This window comes from Amblyomma americanum, chromosome 5, assembly GCF_052857255.1.
Source record: "Amblyomma americanum isolate KBUSLIRL-KWMA chromosome 5, ASM5285725v1, whole genome shotgun sequence".
In the NCBI taxonomy this organism is placed as follows: domain Eukaryota; kingdom Metazoa; phylum Arthropoda; class Arachnida; order Ixodida; family Ixodidae; genus Amblyomma; species Amblyomma americanum.
The window spans coordinates 59,320,624-59,343,957 of NC_135501.1; the positions used below are offsets into that span (position 1 = coordinate 59,320,624).

General features: G+C 46.1%; 2 protein-coding genes across 2 annotated transcripts; one reads left to right on the top strand and one right to left on the bottom strand.

Moving 5' to 3' along the window:
- Nucleotides 1-2,932: 2,932 nt before the first annotated feature.
- Nucleotides 2,933-6,276, bottom strand: LOC144133906 (uncharacterized). Its single transcript, XM_077666963.1, has 2 exons — nt 6,261-6,276; nt 2,933-3,894 (listed from the first exon to the last, which is right to left on the bottom strand). Exons 1-2 carry the CDS (start codon nt 6,274-6,276, stop codon nt 2,933-2,935), a joined length of 978 nt encoding a protein of 325 aa, XP_077523089.1.
- A 14,300-nt stretch (nt 6,277-20,576) lies between these two features.
- On the top strand, nt 20,577-21,531 carry LOC144133907 (uncharacterized). Its single transcript, XM_077666964.1, has one exon. It carries the CDS (start codon nt 20,641-20,643, stop codon nt 21,529-21,531), a length of 891 nt encoding a protein of 296 aa, XP_077523090.1. The 5' UTR covers nt 20,577-20,640.
- The last annotated feature ends 1,803 nt before the right edge of the window (nt 21,532-23,334 follow it).

A 23,334-nucleotide genomic window follows, 5' to 3' on the forward strand; every position in this document is an offset into this window, starting at 1 on the left:
GGGAACAGCTGGGGATAAGAGTTACCGGAGAAAACCTAAATAAACTGAGATTCTCTGATGAGATTGCCTTGCTGAGTAGTTCAGGAGATGAATTGCAAATAATGTTCATTATGTTAGACAGGCACAGCAGAACGTTGGGTCTAAAAATTTAAAAGCAGAAAACCATTGTCATGTTCAAAAGTCTAGCAAGCAGACAGCAGTTCACAATTGGTAGCGAGGTACTGCAACTGCTAAAGGAATACATCTACTTTGGGCAGATACTTACAGCTGATCCGGATCATGAGAGGGAACTGACTAGAAGAATAACGAAGAGGTGGAGAGCACGTGGCAGGTTCTCTCTCATCATGAATGGCAGTTTACCATATCCCCCAAAAGAAAAGCATACAACAGCTGTATCTTACTTTTACTCACCTATGAGGTAGAAATGGGGAGGCTAGCGAAAAGGTTTCAGCTTAAGTTAAGAACAACGCGGTGACCAATTGAACGAAAAATGTAGGTGTAACGTCAAGAGACCATAAGTGGGCAGAGTTGGGGAGGGTCAAATTCACGTTAATGATATCCTAGTCGAAATCAAGAGGAAGAAATGGGCATGGGCAGGGCATGAAAAGCATAGGTAAGACAACCTTTTATTCTTAAGGGTAACGGAGTAGATTCCAAGACAAGGCAAGTATAGCAGGGAGCGGCAGAAAGTTACATGGGCAGATGAGATTGAAAAGCTTGCGGGCATACGGAGGGCGCAGCTGGCGAGGACAGGGTTAGTTGGAGAGACATGGGAGAGGCTTTTGCCCTGCAGTGGGCGTAGTCAAACTGTTGGAGGTGATGATGATCATGATAGGTTCACTAATACAAGGGCGCAGTTGTGAGATAGCTGAATGTAATGCAGCAGACAGGTATTGCGACTGCCGAAGAGACCAAACTCCAAGGCCAAAGTGAGGTTGTAGAGGAAACTCCAAGGCAGAATTTTGTTTCAGAAGTGAGCATAATGATTGCAAGCGGACTGCCGACGCTGGGTGAATCAGAAATTACATTTGCATCATAAATTAAACCTGGATTTTCATTTGCAAGCCAGTGATAATTAGATAATTATATTGATTTTTCAGCGCAAAAGACGAACGATATGACCTGAACCACTTATAGTTTCATTTTTATATATGGCACTGATTTTTAGTAATAGCTTAGGGTGCGAAACGTTATCAAACGCCTTTGCAAAGTCCAAAATTACGATGTCTGTTTGCATGCGGGAATTAATTGACTGGGAAAGTTCATGTACAGTTTCCGTGAGTTGTGTGATGGTAGAAAGCCCCTTGCGGAAGCCATGCTGGTTTACAAATAGCTGATTGTTACTCTCAAGAATAGTTGATAAATGAGCGTACATAATATGTTCGAGTAACTTGGAACACGTGCTAATGAGGGAAATGGGTCTATAATTTTCAACGTTAGAAGTGGGACCATTTTTATGCACAGGCACTATTTTCGCACATTTCCAGGCAATGGGAACACAACTAGTGTCGATAGACGATTGAAAGATTTTGGTAAGAAATTTAGAATTCCACTCTGCATATCTGTATAATAATTCATTCGGGATACCGTCCGGTCCTGAGTTCTTTTTAGTGTTGATATTCAAAAGGAGTTTCAGAACTCCATCTTCACTTATTTCTAAATCGGGTATAGGAGGGCAACCTGGAGGCTCAAAAAACGGTGATTCGCCGTCATCTTCAGTGAAAACAGATGCAAAAAATGAATTAAAACTTTCAGCCCTCTGGGGGCTCTCTTCTTCATTAGAATGGTGAGGTTTACCGCCGCCATTTATATATCGCCAGAACTTACTGGGCGCTTCAGTAAGAAATCTGGTGAGAGTCTGACTGTAAAAGGTATTTTTACTTTCTTTGATGAGTCGCTTTAACCCTTGGCTCATACGACATATGGAGGTTTTTAATTCAGGGCTTGGGTATTGTGAGCATCTGTTTCGTTTCCTTTTGAGCTGTCGTTTTTTGTGAATAATGTCTCTATTAATCCAAGGATGCTTCCTTTTTGTTATTTTCGTGGTTTTAGGAATGAACATCTCAATTGCATTCGCTGTCACGTTTGCAAAAAAATCCCACAACTTATCTGTGCCATGTCCGTCTTGATATACACACCTGAATTCATCAAACGAGATTTCAAGGTAGTCCAGTAATCCGACATCATCGGCAGCCGCAAAATTCAAAACAGTCTTTCTGCAACATTTGTGACATATTTCGTGAGTCATATTGAGCGACATAATCACCATTTTATGGTCAGACAATCCTTCTTCAACATCACAACTCAGCAAAAACTCTAGAAGACCAGATGACAAAAAGACAAGGTCTAGTATCGAGGATGTTGTCGTACATACTCTCGTACTCTTTTAAACAATCTGAGTCAAACCATAGCAATAGGCGAGTTCGATCAGATGTTCACTGCTAGCTGTATCAACTCTGCCGGGAGAAAGCGACATTAAATCAATTCCTGGCAAATTAAATCACCTGTCAGCATAATATTGTCAGCAAAGTGTACATTTAGGTCCAGTAACCTTATTACGTTATCAAGCACGTCTATGGTTGAATTGGGAGCTCTGTAGAAAGCACCCACTAAGACAGTACGGCCATTCAGTCTGGTTTTAATCCATGCAGTTTCTAAATCATCAAACCCTTCTATAACTGAGAATACTATATTACTCTTAACCAGTAATGCAACACCGCCACCCCTCCTTTCACTGTCTTTTCGTACTATGGAGTTGTTTGGGGGAGCAACTTCACAGTCTCTAATATCTTTATGTAGCCATGTCTCTTGTGATTACCATAATATCGGGTTCATGTTCAAGGCATATACTTTCTATGGCGTCAACCTTGTTAAGCATGCTCCTAGCGTTCACATTTATAATTTTAAAGCAGACCGTCTTATGATTGTTAAGTCACTCATTGCTAGTGCTAGTGGCAACCTGGCATTTGAACCGCTGCTTGGTCTCCACGTTCCATGCGTATAAGGTATTCTTGACTTTTAACTTATCAAAAATTAACTTAGCTTTCACGCCGTTCTTTCGTTCATCGGCACAGGAGTTCCAAAGGTTTTTTCGTATTTCCACAACCCTTTTAGAAAAATCTTCATTTACACTAAATTGAGTGCCTTTTAGGTTGAAACAGTTACTCATTATTTTCATCTTATCCCTAAAGTCAGTAAGTTTAATAATAATCGGACGGTCTCTACCTGGTTCCCTCTTTCCAAGTCGGTGAATCCTTTCAATAGTGTCCACCCTTTGTTTCAGAATTTTATCAAAGATGTCATTGTTTACTTTCCGTAGTAGGTCCTTTTCACACTCTGATTCCTCCTCCTTGACTCCGCGTACAATCATGTTATTGCGCCGCGAGCGGTTTTCCAACTCATCAAGTTTTCTCGAAACTGTAGTCATTTCTATTTCACATCTTTCAGCAAAAGTTTCTAGTTTCGAAAGCCTATCCCGAGACTCGTCAAAGGTTTGTAGCTTTTGTTCTATAGCAGACAGCCTGGATTGCATGTCCAGAATTCTTGCTTCAGACGATGTTTGGTTTTCCTGTATTTCGCTTAATTTGCTGAGGATTTCAGTTTGAGAAGCAATAACTTGTTGAATCATTTCCATTGTATCCGGGCCAGGATTTTCCTCAACATCACCGGATAACTTCAGCAACAGGCCTACAATTGAGATACAATCACTAAAGCAAACCAGCAATGTGCGTGGACACGGCAACACGATCAAAAAAAGGCAGTTGCTACGGCAGCAATATTTTCGTCCACCAACCTGCACAAATAGTGGCACATCAGTTGACATTGTCACGACGGGCTTGCCGTGTCCACTGCTGATGGAAGGCGCAGGCGTCCCTTTTATAGGCAAAATCCGGGCTGGAAGTGTGAATGACGTCGCTGTGCTCGAAGAGGGTGCGCAGAAGGCAGTATCCACGTGCCACGACAGCAGCTCGCAGTGTGAAAAATGTACGCCCCTCGCGCACGGCAGTCGAAAGGCATCGGCAGAAGCTGGGTGACGATTGAAGCCGCTGTCTGCGCTTACTGCACGGCCCAAGGCGATGGAAAAGAATCCGGTGAGCACCTGCACAAATAGTGGCACATCAGTTGACATTGTCACGACGGGGTTGCCGTGTCCATGTTTTATCGCAGAAGACATTCTATTTTTTATGATTTGATATTGTCACTCACAATTATTTGCTTCTTGTTTTAAGCGCCGGCAGCTCGTCCAGCTAGGGGCCCGCAAGCTGCCATAGGTTGCGGCCGGTCTTGTGAAGGCTCTTATGGGCCGTACCGAACAGCTCAAGTTCGGCAAGAAAACCTTTGTTTTGACAAGGCTCTGCAGTGGGGTTACTGGTGATGGTTTCATTTGCAGTCCTTACTGCATGTACTAGCCATCCAGCTACTATTGTGCAAAATGTATTTCGTGAACTAACGTTTTTTTGCTGTTTGCATGTGCAGATGCCATCACCGAAAAAGAGAAGAGAGCTATGCAGGTTGTGCCGGCACACATCGGCAGGCAGCTGTCCGCAGCTTGTCACCTGTGTATGCGGCCACAAAAAGCGCTTGGCTGTGGTGCAAGCTGGCTGGGATAGCACCAGGGCCTGCCCTCAATGCAGCCGCTTCCTCGAACCCGAGCCCTGCTCCAGCAACGGAGCATTTGACGAGGCGGTCGAGCCGTGATGAGACCCTACAGGACTAATTAATCGCTTCCAGGCAACCTCCACTGCCCGCATAGACGTGCGGCTCTTTGTTATGTTTTTAATAAATGTTCAAACATTAAACGTAATTGCTGGTTTGCTAATTTTCAATGCTTGTAACAATAGAATGTGACATCGAACACGCGCTCTAATTCCTCCGTGTTCGCACCCTCTCCCCCGTAGTCTTACTCGGCAGGAGGAGGTATCCGTGCGCCGGATTCGGGCAGGGGCGGCTCTGACACCATCTGTCCGTCAACGGTGGCGTGCCAAAGATCTGCCACTACCTGACAGGTGCCCTCACTGTGGCGCTGCACCGGACATATGTGATGTGCGGCACTTGTTGTGGACGTGCCCAGCGACGGCTGCTATCAGAAAACGGCTCCTCAGGGAGGTTGGCCTGCGGTGGAACCGCGAAAGTGACTTCGTGAAGTGGACAATGGACAACCGTTTCATTAACAACCTCTGCGACTACCTCAGCGCAACGGTTCTTCACTCCTTCTTTTAACTTTCAATCCCGTGCATTCCTTCCCCCTTTCCTTTTTCAACTTATGCCTCATGGCACACTTCTCGAATAAAAAAAAAAAAAAAAGAATGTGACATTTAAGAACTCATTGCATAGACAATTTATGACAACATAAAACATTCGTCATAGATGGATTTGGCAGTGCGAATCACAGAATGCATATTAAGCACTGTTGGGGAACGACTTATGGGAGTGCTAGTGAGTGTGCCTGTATGCATGCGGTGAATAACCACCGGGTGAACTTGGGTGGGAAATATTCGGTAGCCAATGAGCAGCTGGAAGCCTTTGGCAAACAATCAGTGCATTAGATTCGTTGGGATATACTGGATAACCAACGAGCGTCGCAGGATTCCTGCGATAAAAACAAACGCTGGACAACCTTGGGCGAGATTATTGGATAGCCGCTGAGTCAGGCCGGCTGCTTGCTATAGATACGCCGAAGAGGAATCTTGGATAGTTAATATTGTATAGCCAACGAATGCCATTTCGACCAATAAATAACCTTTCACGCCATTAAAGGCTGCGGATTGGAAAGCCAGTTTGTTGCGTTGGCTCATACACTGGATCGGGTAGCGCCCCATTCAGATGCCATTATAGGTCTTTATTGTAGCCAATTTTCCCCGGTAATCGACCAGTTCCTGCCATTCTGGGCGTGCTGCTTGGGAATTCAGAGCCAGTCCTGCCTACGCCAGTTGTACACCTTAACAACAACCCCATAAGACAAAGCTCAGGGTAGTTTGTGACATGAGGTTAACCATCGCCGGCATTAAAAAAGGAAACCAAGAGGTGACAAGGAGATAGCAGAGTTGTGAGAAAGTGGTAGAAAAGTGAAAGGCGGAGCGGAGAATAGGAAAAGTCGCGGCCAATTTCCCCTGGCCGGGTCAGGCCGGAGGTGCCGTCTGCGGTACGCGGGGGGCCAAAATGGCGTGTCGCCTCGGCCAAGGAGCCTTAAAGGTCCAAACGCTCGGCAGCGGCTCAAACACAACGATCCCCTTTTCCCCGGACACGGCGACACCACGCACGGATGCTTGGGTCCATGGCGCCGGAAACTTTTGAGGCAAAAAACTTGGAGCTTGGTCATCCAGTTGAACCAAAAAGGCACCAAATTCTCTCGCAATGTTTGCGCTCGTGTGTTGTAGCCTCTTGGTTCTGGATGGGATAAAATTGTTGCCATGAAAATACAAAAATGTGGAACAATAATTGTAAATACATGCACAATATATGTTCTTCGAGCGTTTCATAAATGGCACATGAGGCAAACAAAGTAGGAAAACACACGTCCAAGCAACACAGTTTTTTCATCACAACGAATCGCTGAGAGAGCGAAGAATCCTGTACGTTTATGCACAGCAAATTAAACAGTTCGGCCTCCGTCATGGTCATATCCGGCCTGCCAGCGCGTGTTTGAGTCCAATCGCGACTGGTAACTATCTCCGATGCTTTTAAGGCGAAAGTCTTCAATGGCTCATACTCGCGTCCGTCCGTTACATCCTAGCTCACGTCACCGGGTTCGTCCGTCACATCGTCACCTAGGTCACGTGAGCTTGTCATATGATCTCAACTGAGCCTTTAAATTTGGGACTTAGGCACGTGCCGGAACTCTTAACTCGGGAACTAGAAAGGATAAGAGAAAAATCGCCGAAGAATGATTGGTTCAGATAGAGGAGGACCGCACCCAAAACGCAACCCGGCGAGGGTACCAGTGTCCAGTTACGGTCGCAGTGTTTCGGTAGGTGGAATGCCAACATGGAGTGCATTGTAGGTGGCACTGCATAAATCTCAACCATCCTGCTACCTCCCACGCGTATGCCAGGCTATCTTAATCACAACACAGTTCTGGTGCTGGTACAGCGTTCAGTTAAATTTTATACACAGTATTTATATTTAATGATAATGAAATTTAGCGCGGCAGATTCAAATTCAAATCAGTGCAATTAGTCGCAAACAAATTACGCCTTACCGCACTTAACAGATATCAAAGTGCCTCCAAAGAATTTTATTAAACAAAGGCGATGTTTGTAAGCAAAAACGTATGTAAGAGGCATAAGTTCAAAATACTCGAAAGCAGAGCAAAATGACAAAGAAAATTTACAAGCATAGAAAAGTCAGAAATGTTAGCTTCACAGCTTGATAAGGAGCATGCGTTTTCTATTTATTGCTTTTTAATCTTAGCTATTACGTACCTATTTTCAATCTCGTCACCTGTCTCTTCATGCAGTTTATGTTCAGCAAGTGATCAAGTTCGCTGTTGTTCATTTGCGATAAAAGCTCAATCCTGCTTTAATCACACCGACTATTCTCTCAAAATGGGTGTTCCAGATTACATTAGCCGGCGATTAAAAAATGTGTAGTGGCGTAGATGGGCGAAATGAACGACATATTTTTTCCTTCATGTGGCATTCCGCAGAGCTTTTTAAATTCCACTTAATTAATTACCAAAGATTGGTTATGAGAAACTCTTATTATTCATATAAGGTGCACTTGCGTTTGCTTAAGTTGTAGAGGCGGTCACTAAAGAACCGACCTGGTTTTTGTAGAAAGGTATCTTCGACGCGGTCATTTTTTCCATCATTTAAGAAAAGCCCGCAGAATATGAAAAAAAAAAACGTGTAATTGCGCACTAAGGCTAACCTATTGTAACACAGCTCAAGCGCATCCTGAATGAACGATGCGCGCGGGCTCACCGTCTCCAAGTGGCGTGGCCGCTTTCTTCAATCTTCAATTATCTGCGATAAGCGATGTGCGAGGTTTTTCTAAGGTGTGCTGACATCGGACAGTACACGTACAATCTTCTATAGCATATTGCGCCCATCGAAATGCCACCTCCGCGGCACGGACCGAACCCGTGCCTTCCGGGTACGCAGCCGAGCGCCCTGTCCACTGAGGCACCGCCACAGCACATCTTTAATTTCTCTCAATATGGCATAGGCAATATATTATGAAAACATTTAATTGGTGCACCATAACTCGTTTCTCAGAACAGGACGACCAAATTTGTTTCTTGGCAACAAAATTCATTTGGTGTTTCATTGTAGCAGCTTTTGAAATTGGCGAGGCTTACGATGGAAGAACTGAGGTCAACGTGGGCCTCTGTGGCCAGTTTCCAAACTCGTCGAGGCCTATATTGGAAGAACGGAGGTGTAACATGGGCCAAGGTGGCCAGCTTATAAAGTCGACGAGGACTACGTTCTGTCAACAGAGGTCTGCGGTGGCCAATATTGCTAGTATTTAATGTCGGCGAGGCCTACTTTCGGTGAACAAAGGTCAACGTGGGCCAATCTGGCCAGCTTTAAAAGTCGGCGAGGCCTACGTTGGAACAACAGAAAAAAACGTGGGCCAATGTAGAAAGCCTTTTGATATGGCTTCGGCGTTATTGGACGACTGTGGGGAGCCTTGGGGCTGTGTCGAAAAAATGGTGAACTGGCTTAACCTATGTTGGCATGCCGCAGGAAAGTCTGGTGCTATGTAGGGCCACTCGAGCCAATGACTTCCCAATAATGGAGCACTGTTTCGTGCTGCCTGGGTTTTCACTGGGTGGATTTCAAACCCATCACCTTTGAATTTCGCGTCTAATGCTCTACACTGTAAACAAAATTTAGCCCAAATAGGAGTATAAATGGCTAGCTTCCGCTGTTGAAGTCCTTATTAAACAAGTGCTAGCGGCAGTAAGTGGTGAAAATGAGGAAATCCCAACTTTTTACTGCCGTCACGAAATCGAGGAGCAAATAAAGCATTATTCACAACAGCGCAGGAAGCACGGACACCAGCCAAAAAAGAGAATAGACAACACCAGCGCTTGTGTTGTCTATTCTCTTCTTTTGTCTGTGTTTCCTGCGCTGTTGGGACTCATAAACGCACACCAACTCGCCCACCTTTTTCCATCATCAAATAATATATCCATATCATTTCACTCCTTTTCCAAACAGGAGTACGTCGGCTTGAATAGTGCTTCAGAGCCTTTAAAAACTCCTTTAGCGTTTGTCCGACGCTTAGTGGCAGCTGTTGGTTCGGCGCGCTTGCAGGTGACGACGGCGGTGCCCTCGTCGCTGCTTGCGCACTTTTTGTCTCTGCTTTTGCTTGTTCACGCACGTTTGTCTTGATACAAGCAACCGGAGGACTGCCGCCGCATTGCAGAGCAATGTGCTGCGCAGACTCTGCCTCTGTAACGAACAGCGTGTTCCCGGAACGATTGGTGTTGCTTCGCCTGCGCCGCAAGCCCGCGAAAGGCCTAGCCCGCCTAGTTCAGTCGAGCCAACTTGGCGGTGTGCGACGCGTCAGTCTCCCCGCGGCCGCCAGCCCACTGCCCGCTTCTTTACGCGCACTCGCCGTGGGATAAGACACTGGACATTATCTACATTGGCAGCGACGTGCTGCTTTGAACGCTTCACTAAGCCGGAAACACGTGCGGAAGGAACGAGTAGTTATATATCATCTACGCAGCGTACAAATGTTGGCGGCTGCCGTTTCGCCACATCGACACGAGGGTTTGCGTGTGACGCATCAGTCTTCTCGCCACCAAGGGCCCCTCGTACGTTCGGTGTGTCTTCACGTGAACCTGCAGGGATACAAACGACCGCAGTGTCATCGTCTACCGGGTAAAGAGTATTGAGCTTTCCTTTAATGCAACTGACGCACATGCACAACGCTACTCCCTCCTCAGTGCTCAGCGACTTGCTGTGTACCGCGAGTGCTCCGAGACGAAAGGCTTCACCGTCTCTGTGAGGGGTCAACTCTTACAGCGGTCTCTAAGTATCTGAAAAATTTATGAAGGCGAAAGCCTTCAATGGCCCATACTCGCGGCCATGACCCTGTCCGCCCGTCCTTTACGCTCTTCAGCAACTCGATAAGAAAAAAATCGTTGTGCATGATGTGATTTGAACCAACATCCTTACTTTCCGCAGCCGAGCTTGCTAACGGCTACACTACTTCCTGCCAGCCGTTGTGTACGTCTTGTCTAGGACGCTGGAGAGTGCGAAAAGGCGTGGAATCAGACGGATGCCTCCCAAACGACCTCCAATCTCTCCAGCATTTACGATTCACCAACAAATGGGTACTTAATCAACATCTTAACCACACATCAGTCACACAAGCAGCAACACTGCGCGAAAAGCTTTTGCCTCACCACACTTGTTCAGTGTCCCCCCCCCCCCTCCCCTGGTTGTTTGTTGCTTGTGGCTGCAAAAAATGGTGTGGCGTACATCCATGGCTCTTTACGTTAATTTGTACAACTGGAAGTATGGTCAGGTATTCTAGGGACCAAGGTTTCCACATGTATTTATGACCCATGAACATTGGAATAACTATACAGGCAATGAGCAGGGTGATGATGAAGGGCCGCTGGGATCCTGAATTTTTTTCATGACATTATGAACCGCTATAAGAAAAAAACCTCGCCTGCCCTAACTGTTTTTTTCCTTTCCTGCATTTTAGAGCGCCTTGTGATGCAAACAAAGGAGGCGCTTTTATTCTTTTTATTCACAGTATAGGACATGGCGATGCCTTAGCGCCAAAGGGGTTTGCCTAAATTGCTACATTTTCCATGTGTGCAGCGTCGAAACGTATCAGTGATTTTCGGCAGCCGGCATGAGGTGGCAACCATACCCAGCTCTGCTTTTCTGGATCGTTAACCGTCTAATTCCAAAATGTGTATCTTGTAAAATCTCCGTATTTACAAATTTTAAAGTAACCAGTTTCCCTCTGGTTTCCACCATCCGAACAACTGCAAAGCTTGTATGCAAGCGTTCCGGATCAAAAAACCCACCCCGGGAAGGCAGCGGAAGGAAGAGAATAAAGCATACACAAGTATACAAGATCCCCTTTTCAAAATGCTCCTCGTCGTACAAGGCCGATACCAAACACTTTTCCGAAAGAATGAAGCACCAGAAGGCGGAAACTACGCAAGGGAGGGCGGCAGTGCAACACTGCATGGCATGTGAGACCGTCAGATTGACTGCTACGGATCTACTGCTCTGCACACTGAGGTGCGCCCGAACAGAGGGCTGTTATTTGCGTTATTTTATATTGAGCAGACGCGGGACATTGTTAATCGCTCGCTATAACCCCGTCCCCCCACCTGCCCCGGTATACGTCCAGTGTCCCGGTGTATGGCTAACCGCAGGGATAAAAAAGACAAGCTGAACTCGCCTTCAGCCACACCTGATGAGGAAACCGATCAGGCTCAGAAACGTCGTTTTTTTAGTGTTTTAAAATATTTTGGCTGGCGTTTTACCTCAAACTCTTTTGCCAACCAGACACACCTTAGCCGAACGTTTTATTTTGTACCCTCGCCAAAGAATGTGACCGCGAAGCAGAACAGAAGACAAATCGGGGGGCTGGAGGGGACAGGTCGTGTCCGGTAGTAACTTTATATTCCTAACAATGCGAAATAAATTGAAATAAAGCTTCGCTTCTCCTGCTATGTTAACCGAACTTGCCGTGGATTTGATCTGTAAGCAGAATGACGACAGCCTCTAATTGCGCGGCTTCGGGTTCTTCCAGAAAGAAAATTGAATGAAGCTTCCACTCTGTGTGTGCAAAGCTCTGTTTTCTTTGCATGCTGCGATTTCAATAATTACTTTCGATATGGTCTCTGGAACGCGTGAGGTGGCCCCATTTGAGTGCAGGAAAGCAGCCAAAGGCAGTGCGAATGCGCAAGTTCCTCAGTAGCGCGATTTTAAGGCGAAAGCCTTTATTGGCTCATACTTGCAGCCATGACCTTGTCTGGTATCAGGTCATGTAAGGTCTCAATTCATGTCACACCGATGACAAAATAACTGGAAAAGAAAAAAATGCTTATCATAGGGTGAATAGTGGTAACAGATGCGCGGTGCACAACCGCGTCCGCCGAAGCGCCGACGCTTGCTTGACAAGAGACACCGGAAGTGCATACGAAATCCCAGTGATGCCGGCACTGGTTCAGCTGGATGTGGTGGCAGTATTCCCGAAAATATTCACCAAATTGTTGAGCAACCTTTCATCGCACTACATTGCGAGTCGTGTGTGAGCATTTCTTTTAGCATACAGCTTAAACGTTTTAGTCAAGTCGGAGGCTAGTTTGCGACAGTGGTTCGGACCAATGACATATGCACCTTAACTTGCATGCTTTAAGGCGCTGTTGAGGTGTCCACCGACATGTCGAGGTCTGAGAGCTACTGCGTTCTTTCCTTTCCTGCCACCCGTCTCCTGAACGCTGGTCACGAATTATAATAAAAATTGGTTTTGGGGGAAAGGAATAGGCGGGGTATCTGATGTCTATCGCTGATGTCTATCGCTACTCCTTTTTTCCCGATGCTGTAGAAATTTGGAATCAACTACCAAGTGACGTTGTGGACCAAACAGATGTAGAAAAATGTGTGATAGGTGTGAACGCGTTCCTGGAAGATTGCTGTGCAAATCTGTAATTCTGTGCATTTGAGTGTTTCTTTTTTTTTAGCAAAGAGAATTGCACTTGTGTCTGTATATGTTTCCCTCCCTGTAATGACCCTCATGCAGAGGGTTAACATTATAAATAAATAAATAAAAAAATATTCGTCCAGTGTTTGGATACGCGTCATCTATTTAGGATCCCAGTCACGTAATTCTCATAGTCTTTTGAGGCAAAACAAAATCGCACAGCCAGGTTTTTCTTAAACTATCAAAAGACCGTTATTGTTACTAACATGAAAGCCTATTTACAACAACCACTTTTATTGAGCCGAATATGTTATCTCGCCTGTCTCTCATAAAATATACTACCCTTTCTTCGTTTCTTTGATTTTAATTGTTTGTGTACTTACTTTTCTTTTGAACTGGCGTTATAGACATTTGTGCATGCCTTTACTAATTAACATCTTCCTGTACAATCTAAATACGTCTACATCCACCTTTTCGTTTCGTAATGTACGTTTGTACCTTGAGGGTAAAATAAATAAATAAAATGCGTGACACCCAATAAGACCCATTGTTCTCGACCTTATGAGAGGGAGCCCCAATGTAATGTCGGGAATCAGAGTTCCAGCTTACACCCCCAAAACAAACCACCGTCCAAAGCCGCGTAATGCGGCCCTGGAGCTGTAGAAGTGAAGGTGACCAGCGCACGCCTCGGCGACAAGGCAGCGCTTCTTCTCATCTCCACACTGTCAGCTAAAAGCTCCGGAGCCCTGGAGCCACCCAGCAAAAGCCCCAAATCCACGATACTCTTCAATAAACGTTTACTTACTCACTCACTCAACTACCGCTACAACCGCACTAATACCGTCGCTCGACATGCTGACGATCCAGCAAACCAAAGCAATGACCCTATAGAGACTGAAACCACTAGGCTAATGCCGCAGCCAACCACGCCTCGTGTTAAACTGTGACTCTCTCTCGCGCTGTGCATCGCACATCGTGGTCTTCTACTTATATCCTTTTATGTTTTATTGTTGCTGTTGCCTTCGTGACATGGCACATACCCACGACGGGGGATTGGCCAGGGTTCAGTGGCGAGACCCCATATAATAGGGCATCATTTAACTTTTATATGTAATATAGATATTCTCACGCTGTGCATTGCACATCGTCCTTTTCCTCAGCTACTGCTACTATCGAACTCATGTCGCCGCCAGACCTGCCAACAACCCAGCAAAGGAAAACAATGAGCCTATAGAGCCTGAAACACCTACTGAGCTGCGCTCAAATTTCGCAATAAGAAGAATCGTAATCATCCTTAAAACTTCTTGTTTGCTTGATAGTATTTTTAGGGCTGTTATTGACTCCTTGCCAGAAAACGGGCCCGCTGCCAATCCACGCCACTCTACCCAATCGACACGACCCCGAGCTCCTTTCGGTGCCCCTGGCAGCCTGACAGGTGTTCGGAATAACGTGTCTCCTGGCTCGAAATGCCTTATTTCCGCTCTTGAGTATCATGGGAGCTTGCATGTCCCAGTATGGAGTGGTTCAGCTCAACTGCTGTCTTGCGCAATGGTAACAAACACGTCTGTTTGTCGCAGATGACACACCCAAATTCTGGCAGCTGCTCGGAGTAAGATAATGGCTTTGCACTAAGCTTGGGACAATAGCCAAATGTCCGAGCGTGCATTTAAAAAACAATTGTGCCACGAACTCAACATCAAGAGTGCAAACTTATACGCTCATCTCATTATCGCCATTGTAACCATTACCATTGAAGTTCAGTCTGGTGATGAGCAAAGGCCCCAGAGGAAACAGGTTCTTCTCCAACCTTGCTACTTAGACGTGAACGCTCATTTGGCGTCGGGCTTGAAGCAGACAACCAGTCGATGGAAGGAGAGTGACACACTGGCGAGCAAAAGACCTGGACATTATAATACTTCAGAACCAATACAGATGAAGAAAGTGAAATGAGGAGCTCGTGAAGACAGGCACTTGAAGGAAGCTAACTCTCACCGAAACCAAGTACCACAGGGGAATGTTTCTCTTCTTTAAAAGTTTATGATTTTTAGGTTTAATAAAATAGATATTGTTGTGTAATTAGTTAAACAATGAATGACCATTCAGTACAAAGCTGAAGAAAGAAATTGGGGTGGAAACTTAAGGGCGGTTTAAGGGTACGTCGAGAAAGCTGAATGAGAAGGTTTGCGTCTGTGATCCAAGGGAGGTACCCGGACGCACGGAGCCAACGTCCGGTGGCTGCCACCTCCACGCTTAAATGGAACGCAGGAGGCTCGCGTCGGTGATCCAAGGGAAGTCACCGGCAGCACGGACCCAACGTCCGACGGCTGCCACCTGAACGCTTGAATGAACGCAGGAGGATTTGCGTCGCTGATTCAAGGGAGGTCCCCGGCCGCACGGACACAACGTCTGGTGGTTGCCACCTCCACGCTTGAATGGAACGCAAAAGGCTCGCGTCGGTTATCCAAGGGAAGTAACCGGCAGCACGGACCCAACGTCCGATGGCTGCGACCTCAACGCTTGAATGAACGCAGCAGGCTTGCGTTGGTGATCTAAGGGAGGTCCCCAGCCGCACGGACCCAACGTCTGACGGTTGCCACCTCACCGCTTGAAATGAACGCAGGAGGCTTGCGTTGGTGATCCAAGGGAAGTCCCCGGCCGCACGGAGCCAACATCCGACGGCTGCCACCTCCACGCTTGAATGGAACGCACCAGGCTTGCGTCGGTGATCCAAGGGAGGACACCGGCAGCACGGACCCTTACGCCCGACGGCTGCCACCTCCACGCCTCCCTTCACACCTCGGTTTTCTTACACGTCAGCTCTCTGTTCCTTGTCCTCGCCACGCACTGCGTCATCATCGCCTCGCACACATCATACACACGTGCACACGCGCAGCGCTCCGCTGTCGACGCACCACTGTCGGCGCACCGCACTCAAAAATCCCCTGAGAATTTGTTATGCACCTCACACTGCGCACCGTCGGATGACAGCGGCTGAACGCCGTTTCCTGGGTATCACATGTTGGAGAGAGAGCCGCTTTCGAAATCGTTAATGTAATACGGAGAATAAAAAGCAGCGTAGACCGGGAGCCTTTCCCCATAAAGCATATAGCTATGTTGCTGCTTGTGTCGCTGTAATTCAATTAGTGCGCGAAATCTTTGTTGCAGGAGACACAGGACAGCGTCGTTCCTGATCAGCCCCGGGTTCGAGCCGGACCGCGGCAGCTGCGTTTTTATGGAGGAAAAACTCTAAGGCGCCCGTGTTCTTTGCAATGTCAGTGCACATTAAATGTTCCCAGGTGGTCAAAATTATTCCGGAGCCCTCCACTACGGCACCTCTTCTTCCTCTCTTCTTTCACTCCCTTCTTTATCTCTTCTTCTACGGCGCAGTTCTGGTCTCCAGCGATCTATGAGCCCCGCCGCGGCGGCTCAGTGGTTAGGGCGCTCGACTACTGATCCGGAGTTCCCGGGTGCGAACCCGACCGCGGCGGCTGCGTTTTTATGGAGGAAAAACGCCAAGGCGCCCGTGTGCTGTGCGATGTCAGTGCACGTTGAAGATCCCCAGGTGGTCGAAATTATTCCGGAGCCCTCCACTACGGCACCTCTCTCTTCCTTTCTTCTTTCACTCCCTCCTTTACCCTTCCCTTACGGCGCGGTTCAGGTGTCCAACGATATATGAGACAGATACTGCGCCATTTCCTTTCCCCCAAAAACCAATTATTATTATTATTATTATTACGATCTATGAGACAGATACCCCGCCATTTCCTTTCCCCCAAAACCAATTTTTATTATAATTCGTGACCAGCGTTCAGGAGACGGGTGGCAGGAAAGGAAAGAACGCAGTAGCTCTCAGACCTCGACATGTCGGTGGACACCTCAACCGCGCCTTAAAGCATGCAAGTTAAGGTGCATATGTCATTGGTCCGAACCCCTGTCGCTTCAATTGTACGTGTTCTGTCCGATGTCAGCACACCTTAAAAAAACCTCGCACATCGCTTATCGCAGATAATTGAAGATTGTGCTATCACAGTTTCAAGACTATGTTGAAAGCGGCCCCGCCACTTGGAGACGGAGAGCCCGCGCGCATCGTTCATTCAGGATGCGCTTGAGCTGTGTTACAATAGGTTAGCCTTAGTGCGCAATTACATGTTTTTTTTTCATATTTTGCGGGCTTTTCTTAATTGATGGAAAAAATGACCGCGTCGAAGATACCTTTCTACAAAAACCAGGTCGGTTCTTTCGTGACCGCCTCTACAACTTAAGCAAACGCAAGTGCACCTTATATGAATATTAAGAGTTTCTCATAACCAATCTTTGGTAATTAATTAAGTGGAATTTAAAAAGCTCTGAGGAATGCCACATGAAGGAAAAAATATGTCGTTCATTTCGCCCATCTACGCCACTACACAATTTTTAATCGTCGGCTAATGTAATCTGGAACACCCATTTTGAGAGAATAGTCGGTGTGATTAAAGCAGGATTGAGCTTTTATCGCAAATGAACAACAGCGAACTTGATCACTTGCTGAACATAAACTGCATGAAGAGACAGGTGACGAGATTGAAAATAGGTACGTAATAGCTTAGATTAAAAAGCAATAAATAGAAAACGCATGCACCTTACCAAGCTGTGAATCTAACATTTCTGGCTTTTCTATGCTTGTAAATTTTCTTTGTCATTTTGCTCTGCTTTCGAGTATTTTGAACTTATGCCTCTTACATACGTTTTTGCTTACAAACATCGCCTTTCTTTAATAAAATTCTTTGGAGGCACTTTGATATCTGTTAAGTGCGGTAAGGCGTAATTTGTTTGCGACTAATTGCACTGATTTGAATTTGAATCTGCCGCGCTAAATTTCATTATCATTAAATATAAATACTGTGTATAAAATTTAACTGAACGCTGTACCAGCACCAGAACTGTGTTGTGATTAAGATAGCCTGGCATACGCGTGGGAGGTAGCAGAATGGTTGAGATTTATGCAGTGCCACCTACAATGCACTCCATGTTGGCATTCCACCTACCGAAACACTGCGACCGTAACTGGACACTGGTACCCTCGCCGGGTTGCGTTTTAGGTGCGGTCCTCCTCTATCTGAACCAATTATTCTTCGGCGATTTTTCTCTTATCCTTTCTAGTTCCCGAGTTAAGAGGTCCGGCACGTGCCTAATTCCCAAATCTAAAGGCTCAGTTGAGATCATATGACAAGCTCACGTGACCTAGGTGACGATGTTACGGACGAACCCGGTGACGTGAGATAGGATGTAACGGACGGACGCGAGTATGAGCCATTGAAGACTTTCGCCTTAAAAGCATCGGAGATAGTTACCAGTCGCGATTGGACTCAAACACGCGCTGGCAGGCCGGATATGACTATGACGGAGGCCGAACTGTTTAATTTGCTGTGCATAAAACGTACAGGATTCTTCGCTCTCTCAGCGATTCGTTGTGATGATAAACTGTGTTGCTTGGACGTGTGTTTTCCTACTTTGTTTGCCTCATGTGTCATTTATGAAACGCTCGAAGAACATATATTGTGCATGTATTTACAATTATTGTTCCACATTTTTGTATTTTCATGGCAACAATTTTATCCCATCCAGAACCAAGAGGCTACAACACACGAGTGCAAACATTGCGAGAGAATTTGGTGCCTTTTTTGTTCAACTGGATGACCAAGCTCCAAGTTTTTTGCCTCAAAAGTTTCCGGCGCCATGGACCCGAGCACCCGTGCGTGGCGTCGCCGTGTCCGGGTAAAAGCGGATCGTTGTGTTTGAGCCGCTGCCGAGCGTTTGGACCTTTAAGGCTCCTTGGCCGAGGCGACACGCCATTTTGGCCCCCCGCGTCCCGCAGACGGCACCTCCGGCCAGACCCTGCCAGGGGAAATTGGCCGCGACTTTTACTATTCTCCGCTCCGCCTTTCACTTTTCTACCTCTTTCTCACAACTCTGCTATCTCCTTGTCACCTCTTGGTTTCCTTTTTTAAAGCCGGCGATGGTTAACCTTATGTCACAAACTACCCTGAGCTTCGTCTTATGGGGTTGTTGTTAAGGTGTACAACTGGCGTAGGCAGGACTGGCTCCTAATTCCCAAGCAGCACGCCCAGAATGGCCGGAACTGGTCGATTACCGGGGAAAATTGGCTACAATAAAGACCTATAATGGCATCTGAGTGGGGCGCTACCCGATCCAGTGTATGAGCCAACGCAACAAACTGACTTTCCAATCCGCAGCCTTTAATGGCATGAAAGGTTATTTATTGGTCTGAATGGCATTCGTTGGCTATACAATATTAACTATCCAAGATTCCTCTTCGGCGTATCTATAGCAAGCAGCCGGCCTGACTCAGCGGCTATCCAATAATCTCGCCCAAGGTTGTCCAGCGTTTGTTTTTATCGCAGGAATCCTGCGACGCTCGTTGGTTATCCAGTATATCCCAACGAATCTAATGCACTGGTTGTTTGCCAAAGGCTTCCAGCCGCTCATTGGCTACCGAATATTTCCCACCCAAGTTCACCCGGTGGCTATTCACCGCATGCATACAGGCACACTCACTAGCACTCCCATAAGTCGTTCCCCAACAGTGCTTAATATGCATTCTGTGATTCGCACTGCCAAATCCATCTATGACGAATGTTTTATGTTGTCATAAATTGTCTATGCAATGAGTTTTTAAATGTCACATTCTATTGTTACAAGCATTGAAAATTAGCAAACCAGCAATTACGTTTAATGTTTGAACATTTATTAAAAAGATAACAAAGAGCCGCACGTCTATGCGGGCAGTGGAGGTTGCCTGGAAGCGATTAATTAGTCCTGTAGGGTCTCATCACGGCTCGACCGCCTCGTCAAAGGCTCCGTTGCTGGAGCAGGGCTCGGGTTCGAGGAAGCGGCTGCATTGAGGGCAGGCCCTGGCGCTATCCCAGCCAGCTTGCACCACAGCCAAGCGCTTTTTGCGGCCGCATACACAGGTGACAAGCTGCGGACAGCTGCCTGCCGATGTGTGCCGGCACAACCTGCACAGCTGTCTTCTCTTTTTCGGTGATGGCATCTGCACATGCAAACAGCAAAAAAACGTTAGTTCACGAAATACATTTTGCACAATAGTAGCTGGATGGCTAGTACATGCAGTAAGGACTGCAAATGAAACCATCGCCAGTAACCCCACTGCAGAGCCTTGTCAAAACAAAAGTTTTCTTGCCGAACTTGAGCTGTTCGGGACGGCCCATAAGAGCCTTCACAAGACCGGCCGCAACCTATGGCAGCTTGCGGGCCCCTAGCTGGACGAGCTGCCGGCGCTTAAAACAAGAAGCAAATAATTGTGAGTGACAATATGAAATAATAAAATATAGAATGTCTTCTCCGATAAAACATGGACACGGCAACCCCGTCGTGACAATGTCAACTGATGTGCCACTATTTGTGCAGGTGCTTACCGGATTCTTTTCCATCGCCTTGGGCCGTACAGTAAGCGCAGACAGCGGCTTCAATCGTCACCCAGCTTCTGCCGATGCCTTTCGACTGCCGTGCGCGGGGGGCGTACATTTTTCACACTGCGAGCTGCTGTCGTGGAACGTGGATACTGCCTTCTGCGCACCCTCTTCGAGCACAGCGACGTCATCCACACTTCCAGCCCGGATTTTGCCTATAAAAGGGACGCCTGCGCCTTCCATCAGCAGTGGACACGGCAACCCCGTCGTGACAATGTCAACTGATGTGCCACTATTTGTGCAGGTACTTACCGGATTCTTTTCCATCGCCTTGGGCCGTGCAGTAAGCGCAGACAGCGGCTTCAATCGTCACCCAGCTTCTGCCGATGCCTTTCGACTGCCGTGCGGGAGGGGCGTACAGTTTTCACACTGCGAGCTGCTGTCGTGGCACGTGGATACTGCCCTCTGCGCACCCTCTTCGAGCACAGCGACGTCATTCACACTTCCAGCCCGGATTTTGCCTATAAAAGGGACGCCTGCGCCTTCCATCAGCAGTGGACACGGCAACCCCGTCGTGACAATGTCAACTGATGTGCCACTATTTGTGCAGGTTGGTGGACGAAAATATTGCTGCCGTAGCAACTGCCTTTTTTTGATCGTGTTGCCGTGTCCACGCACATTGCTGGTTTGCTTTAGTGATTGTATCTCAATTGTAGGCCTGTTGCTGAAGTTATCCGGTGATGTTGAGGAAAATCCTGGCCCGGATACAATGGAAATGATTCAACAAGTTATTGCTTCTCAAACTGAAATCCTCAGCAAATTAAGCGAAATACAGGAAAACCAAACATCGTCTGAAGCAAGAATTCTGGACATGCAATCCAGGCTGTCTGCTATAGAACAAAAGCTACAAACCTTTGACGAGTCTCGGGATAGGCTTTCGAAACTAGAAACTTTTGCTGAAAGATGTGAAATAGAAATGACTACAGTTTTGAGAAAACTTGATGAGTTGGAAAACCGCTCGCGGCGCAATAACTTGATTGTACGCGGAGTCAAGGAGGAGGAATCAGAGTGTGAAGAGGACCTACTACGGAAAGTAAACAATGACATCTTTGATAAATTTCTGAAACAAAGGGTGGACACTATTGAAAGGATTCACCGACTTGGAAAGAGGGAACCAGGTAGAGACCGTCCGATTATTATTAAACTTACTGACTTTAGGGATAAGATGAAAATAATGAGTAACTGTTTCAACCTAAAAGGCACTCAATTTAGTGTAAATGAAGATTTTTCTAAAAGGGTTGTGGAAATACGAAAAAACCTTTGGAACTCCTGTGCCGATGAACGAAAGAACGGCGTGAAAGCTAAGTTAATTTTTGATAAGTTAAAAGTCAAGAATACCTTATACGCATGGAACGAGGAGACCAAGCAGCGGTTCAAATGCCAGGTTGCCACTAGCACTAGCAATGAGTAACTAAACAATCATAAGACGGTCTGCTTTAAATTTATAAATGTGAATGCTAGGAGCATGCTTAACAAGGTTGACGCCATAGAAAGTATATGCCTTGAACATGAACCCGATATTATGGTAATCACAGAGACATGGCTACATAAAGATATTAGAGACTGTGAAGTTGCTCCCCCAAACAACTCCATAGTACGAAAAGACCGTGAAAGGAGGGTTGGCGGTGTTGCAATACTGGTTAAGAGTAATATAGTATTCTCAGTTATAGAAGGGTTTGATGATTTAAAAACTGCATGGATTAAAACCAGACTGAATGGTCGTACTGTCTTAGTGGGTGCTTTCTACAGAGCTCCGAATTCAACCATAGACGTGCTTGATAACCTAATAAGGTTACTAGACCTAAATGTACACTTTGGTGACAATATTATGCTGACAGGTGATTTTAATTTGCCAGGAATTGATTGGATGTCGCTTTCTCCCGGCAGAGTTGATACAGCTAGCAGTGAACATCTGATCGAACTCGCCTATTGCTATGGTTTGACTCAGATTGTTTAAAAGAGTACGAGAGTATGTACGACAACATCCTCGATACTAGACCTTGTCTTTTTGTCATCTGGTCTTCTAGAGTTTTTGCTGAGTTGTGATGTTGAAGAAGGATTGTCTGACCATAAAATGGTGATTATGTCGCTCAATATGACTCACGAAATATGTCACAAATGTTGCAGAAAGACTGTTTTGAATTTTGCGGCTGCCGATGATGTCGCATTACTGGACTACCTTGACATCTCGTTTGATGAATTCATGTGTGTATATCAAGACGGACTTGGCACAGATAAGTTGTGGGATTTTTTTGCAAACATGACAGCGAACGCAATTGAGATGTTCATTCCTAAAACCACGAAAATAACAAAAAGGAAGCATCCTTGGATTAATAGAGACATTATTCACAAAAAACGACAGCTCAAAAGGAAACGAAACAGATGCTCACAATACCCAAGCCCTGAATTAAAAACCTGCATATGTCGTATGAGCCAAGAGTTAAAGCGACTCATCAAAGAAAGTAAAAATACCTTTTACAGTCAGACTCTCACCAGATTTCTTACTGAAGCGCCCAGTAAGTTCTGGCGATATATAAATGGCGGCGGTAAACCTCACCATTCTAATGAAGAAGAGAGCCCCCAGAGGGCTGAAAGTTTTAATTCATTTTTTGCATCTGTTTTCACTGAAGATGACGGCGAATCACCGTTTTTTGAGCCTCCAGGTTGCCCTCCTATACCCGATTTAGAAATAAGTGAAGAAGGAGTTCTGAAACTCATTTGAATATCAACACTAAAAAGAACTCAGGACCGGACGGTATCCCGAATGAATTCTTATACAGATATGCAGAGTGGAATTATAAATTTCTTACCAAAATCTTTCAATCGTCTATCGACAGTAGTTCCCATTGCCTGGAAATGTGCGAAAATAGTGCCTGTGCATAAAAATGGTCCCAATTCTAACGTTGAAAATTATAAACCCATTTCCCTCATTAGCACGTGTTCCAAGTTACTCGAACATATTATGTACGCTCATTTATCAACTTTTCTTGAGAGTAACAATCACCTATTTGTAAACCAGCATGGCTTCCGCAAGGGGCTTTCTACCATCACACAACTCACGGAAACTGTACATGATCTTTCCCAGTCAATTAATTCCCGCATGCAGACATCGTAATTTTGGACTTTGCAAAGGCGTTTGATAACGTTTCGCACCCTAAGCTATTACTAAAAATCAGTGCCATATATAAAAATGAAACTATAAGTGGTTCAGGTC

Bases quoted from the DNA above. Each gene is read 5' to 3' on its own strand.
- LOC144133907 (XM_077666964.1), top strand. From the start codon at position 20,641: ATGTCAACTGATGTGCCACTATTTGTGCAGGTTGGTGGACGAAAATAT.